The sequence below is a fragment of the Electrona antarctica genome (assembly GCF_951216825.1).
Source record: "Electrona antarctica genome assembly, chromosome: 5".
Taxonomy (NCBI): Eukaryota; Metazoa; Chordata; class Actinopteri; order Myctophiformes; family Myctophidae; genus Electrona; species Electrona antarctica.
Genome location: NC_136810.1, coordinates 21,427,573 through 21,433,355, shown reverse-complemented (window position 1 = coordinate 21,433,355; position 5,783 = coordinate 21,427,573). Strand labels below are relative to the sequence as shown.

Sequence of the window (5,783 nt, the reverse complement as noted above, 5' to 3'; positions counted from 1 at the left end):
AAGGGTCCATTTGGTTCCATGTGTACACTCAAAGTTACAGACCTGTAAGGGTCCATTTGGTTCCATGTGTACACTCTCTGAGTGCAAATGGACCCTTACAGGTCTGTACATGTAAAGGGTCCATTTGGTTCTATTTGTACACAAATGGCAAATTCACACTTTGTTGGTTTGTGACACATTCTGTGTTATGTTTTCTTAATTTAATGCAATTCTCAATGTCCGGTCTGAGGAGCACTATTGGTCCAAATTAACCTTTTTTGCCTTTAACTCTGACCTTTAACCCATTTAGACCTGAGCACGTGTCTGTGTCACCGTATAGCTTTTAACCATTATTTTAAACTTTAGGTGTTGGGAAAATAGCAGATCTACAAGCTCATAGTGCGGCCCTGAGTGCCGCGCTACGAGCTTGTAGATTTGCTATTTTGAAAAGTTGTGAAAACGTGTGTAAATCTTTGAATATATGTATTCTTTCACAGCAAACGTTTTTAACTCTTATTTGATTCTGGGGGGGTCCCTGGAACAACACATTTTCAGATGGGGGTCCACGGTCAAATACAGATAGTTCTGTGGGTCCTTAACATGAAACAGTTTTAGCACCACTGATATGTTTTTCAGAAAACTGTCAGGATTTGGAAGACATTTTGTAGAATCTGGGCTCAGGTCTTAATTGGTTAATGGCCCATTTGTGCCCCTGGTGTTCCCCAACCGGACTCTGAGAACCAGCATATTAATGGTAATATTGATGAGGTGGTTATGTTATCCATAGATTCACAAGCTTCAACACCCTTCACAAGCGGCCCAACATCTGTACCTCTGCCACAGAGAGACCTGCCAGTCCTGCCCCCAACACCACCTGAGACGACAACACCAGCAGGCTCCCCATCCTGTCAGACATATTCTGTGCCATGGCACAAAATGCCCTCCACAGTCATGGAGTCCTTCACTTCAAAGAAATGGGTACCGACGAAGAAAAGACATGACATGATTCGGTTGCTTGTGGATGATATCGTCTGTACACATCATGGACAGAGACCTAGCAGAGCACAGCTGCGGGATGTCGCCCAGCAGATGATTGATAAATATCCTCTCTCCTTCCAAGAGACAGAGCCCTTTGGAAATAAGCCGTTTGCGTCAGACGGTTGTTCAGTTCTCTTTCAACAGCTAGAAAACAGAGTTGAAAATATGAAGAGAGATCCAACCTCCGGGATGAGGCCAGCCGAGGGTGACACTCCAAGAAGGAAAAGGTCCAGATACTCTGATCGTTACGGATGTGTGGAGTGGCAGCCTGCTGTTGAGGGACCCGAGTGTAGAGCAGCCCTGCAGTCTAAACAAGAGGAATTGAAAAGTGCCTTCAGAACCCATGATCGCCACCAGGTAAGGCTGCAACCATCCATTATTTAATTGGTGATTATTGTGTAACTATGGATTACCTTTTGGTTAATGGAGTAATTGAGAAGTCATTTATAAAGTTCACAATGGGGAAACATGAGCTTATAGATCGGAGATATATGTGTTTGTGTGTTTATAAAACAATCTATTGGATTTCTTCTATTTTTAGGAGTCATCTGTTAGAAAATTGATGACTGAAACGTATCCCATCCAGCGTGAAGCCATAAACGATGGAACATGTGTCCTGGTAAGGGTCTGTGTATGATGATGAATATCGTATCGTGATATTCACAGATATCGTATATGTTTGCAATACCTTAATTTATACTTCTGTAGAATGATGGCTTTGTTGAACAATAACCTTAAAAAACACATGAAATAATATCATGTATCGTGATAATGCTAGAAAAAATATCGTGATATTGTATTTTTCCATATCGCCCACCCCTATGTCAAGGTCATGAAGGAAGAGTGGCCATTCTTATTTGAAGCTCCTCACCTGTTTGAACACGCATCTCAACTCCTTGGCTTTCCGGTACTCAACAAGCTGGCAGAGGAACTTTCCGGCAAAGAATCGGGCATCAACAACTTCCTCGACTCCAAAGGTAAATTACCCCCCACCCCACCCCTGTTTCCCCAATATACATTTATTGCTACTAGTGTTGAATATGTATTTTCTATTGTATGTCATCCTATTCACTAATATCTTTGCTTATGTGGTAGTCTCACGTTGCCAAACTGTAGCCTCTTGCAATTTCCAAATGCTTCCCTCATACAGTCTGGAGCCACGGAAGTTCTATCATGATTAAAATATAAAGCGGAAGTGGAGCCTCCTCCCCACTTCCGTTTCGTCTTTACAGTTTACACTTTTGAGCACCACAGATATAGAAACATGTTGTATTCTGTATAATTGGTATGAACTGTTAATAAAGTATTCAATCAATCATAGGGTTGAAGCTGGGTGATGGTCCAGTGGAGCTGATCAAAGGCATTGCTAGATACTTAAAGGAAAACCCTGATCGCCTCTTCTTCCAAAATGAGGTAAGTGTTATGGATTGTAAACCCCAGGAAATTATCTCAACATAATTATCTATATCCAGTGGTGGTAGAAATACTCAACCACAGTACTTGAGTCAACGTATAGATAGTGATACTATACGTATCATAGTTGATCCACTTTGCACTGCTGGTACTCTAAGTCTAACCCATTTAGACTGAGAACAAATTTTGGGGTTGTCAAACTTGTCACATGTACATACTGCAACATAATTATATTGTAATGTGTGAATCATAGAAAATATTGAGAATCCCTGTAATATTTCTATGCTTAGTCGTTACCTCTGATTCAGACACTGTTTGTGTACATTGGAAACGTAAAATCATCAAATGCATGTGTGTATCTTCATCTTATGTTTCTCCTCAGGACTCCAACGATGTTGATCTCCCATGTACCCCATGCATCCTACTCAGAGGTTAGTAGTTATCCCAGCAAGCTTGGTATATATGCTCCATTTGTTTTTAGTTTTCCTGCTAAGACAATTTGTTGTGATGAAAAGGTATATGCAGATTAGGGGCAACATCTTTAAATTATGTACAATTGTATGTACAAGTCTGAGAAACAAAATGTTGAATAGCGTTTCAAAGTATTTTTTGCTTGTTCTTACCAAAAACTACTAATTACCAGAAATCACAGCAATTATTCTATTTTTCTTTTGTGCGTGGGTGTGTGATTTCTTAAATTAATTTCGTTTTTTGTGATAATCTGTTTAAGGTGACCAGCAATTCAATATGGCTGTGGATCAGGTCATTGTAAATGACCACATCACCTCCCCTGTTGCGGCCCTCGCCTATGCTTTCTCCCTGTTCTATGTCTGCAACATCGAGTACCCGAAGGAGATGGCGTTGACGCTGGAGTTTGTGCAAAGGTAAGCAACACATGGTTTTGTAATGTTTATAGCTGGGCTATTTGAATTCTTGTCTGTCATAATGCGTCACAACACAATGTGAGCTTGTAGATCTGCTATTTTGGCTCTGCAAGGCTTACTTGTGCAGAGTTCCAGTTGATTACAAACATAACCTGCCAAAAACATTCTAAGTCCATGTTCAACAGGTCAAGATATTTATCTACATGATGAAAATGCTAAATGGTGCTTTTATATACAGACCTGCACACAGGTGCTACGCCAGTGCGCATGCGTCGTCAAAATTAATTCTGCGCTGTCAATCAAGCGCCGGGAAGCGCTTCTGCGTACCGCCTGCTGGGGCCGCCTAGAATGATTATTATGGCCAGAATACTAGTACAATCTGTAGCGAGAGCATTTCCCACCGACTGCCACTCAAAGTACGTCTTGCACTGGCCATTTTTACAAGTTGTAAAAGGGGATGCTTTGGATGCTTTGCACTCTTCCCATTCGCCGCTGTGCTTATGTTTTTTTTCCGGGTGCTGGAGCAAGTTGCTCGTTTGCGATGCCGTCTCACACAGCCTAGGCACCGGCCACTGACTTTTTACGGGTACAGGTTTTAGTTCCGACAGTGGGAAGAGTGCAAAGCATTGCGGACTGGCACTGCTGCTGCAGCCTGCACAACATGAAGCGTATCAACATGACAACACTGTGTCCCGACATACTGTCCCTTATTATCGTAAAGTCTGGGAAGTGTACACTGTTTGTTTTTGCACCGAGGAGCCATGTGTGTCTAACTGTCTGAGTCTGACTGTACGTTGCCTCGGTAAAAACAAAAGGGAAGCCTGATGTATGCTTCGCCGTGTATGTTAAACAAATAGCTGATCTGCAAGCTCACAACGTGTCTCCTCCGCAAGACCGCAACACGTTGTGAGCTAGTAGATCGGCCATTTAAATATATATATATATATATATATATCTTTTTTTTTTTTAAAGTACCTAAATATTGCTTTGATGCTCATATTATCCTTAGGAAGTATTAAGTTGTTTTTATTAGAATATGCATTTAGGGCTGGACCACACATGGACCTAGCTGCAATTTGCAACTCTAGATTCTTTTTAATAATGGTATGAATCTAGAGTTGCAATACCCTCCATTGACTCCCCAGTCCCCACCTATCCAATAAATATAGTTTTTCTATAAGTTATTATATTCATGCATCCCTCTATTATCCATCCGGCGAGACGGGTCGCCGCATTTTGGAGAGCCAAGTAACTTCTCCAGGTGCTCCTCTGAGTACTAGACCAAAAAAGTTGTGTGCAGCCCTGTTTATATAGAGCTTTTATCCAACTCGCTTTACATTACATCCACACACACATTCATACACCATTACATTCACCCATGATGGCCGAGGAAACCATGCAAGGCACCATCCTGCTCATTGAGAGCAATTAGGGGTTCATCAGAGTCTTACTCAAGGACACTTTGACACTAACTCTGGGGGAGCCCACAGGATCGAACTGGGAACCTCGCCGTTCCCATCCAGCTGCTCTACTGGCCACTCTACCCCTGAGCCAATATCCCAAATTAAACAAATAAAGTTGCCCTTCATTACCAGTACAATTTTTACATCATTCAAGCTAAGGGCTGCAAATCCCAACCAAAGATCTATCCTATGTTGCCACCTCGTGGTCACTATTTGACATGCATACTTGTCAAAGCCCAAATTGGTCATAGTCCAGTACAATGTCTATTTCTTCCAGTTCCTTGCATATTGCTCTGCCCTTAGCCTAAGAGAGGTCAAGTTTTCCATATTGTATCTCATTGTCTACTTGGCACATTTTGTGCCAAGGACCACCATCAACTAACTAAAGTATCTCAACTGTGTCTGTTACTCTTTACTTCAGTTTCATCTATTTTATGTGTAGCTAAGATTTCTTCTGTTTCCTTAGAGTTTTCTTCGGAATCAATCCAGACAGAGGGTCCAAGGCAGAACAGCAGGGGAAAAAACGGCACATTCCGGCAAGACTGTCAAAGTTTGTGTCTCAACTGAAGGATTTCCAATGGAGCATTTGAGGTTTTTGGACTGTACACACACACACACACACACACACACACACACACACACACCACCTACTGTCTGACAAAGGACAGTTAGTCTGATGGAGCAATGTTTTGTGATTCAAGACTGTCAAAGTTTGTGACTCAATGAAGGACTTCGTATGGAACATGTGAGGTTTTTGGACTGCGTGTACCCACACGCACAACCACACACACACACACACACACACACTACCTCTTGTATGTCAGACTGCCAGTCTGTAACAATGTTTTTCTCAAGGTGAGAATGCAACAGCATTGCTGTTTATTTAGTTTTGAAATGGAAATGTGTATGGCACTAAGGGGGCATAGGGGTGAAGTACCTGCCCCCCCAAACAGAACTTAACTATTATCTATCTCAGAATGTTAGTCTGATGTTTGAGTATTCTAAA

The 5,783-nt window shown here is 41.8% G+C and overlaps 1 protein-coding gene across 1 annotated transcript; it reads left to right on the top strand.

Moving 5' to 3' along the window:
• Positions 1–1,562: 1,562 nt before the first annotated feature.
• LOC306923893 (uncharacterized protein) lies at positions 1,563–5,367 on the top strand (the record flags this gene model as incomplete). Its single annotated transcript, XM_079502239.1, has 6 exons — positions 1,563–1,636; positions 1,847–1,994; positions 2,339–2,430; positions 2,813–2,861; positions 3,161–3,314; positions 5,244–5,367. Exons 1-6 carry the CDS (start codon positions 1,580–1,582, stop codon positions 5,365–5,367), a joined length of 624 nt encoding a protein of 207 aa, XP_079358365.1. The 5' UTR covers positions 1,563–1,579.
• Positions 5,368–5,783: the final 416 nt, after the last annotated feature.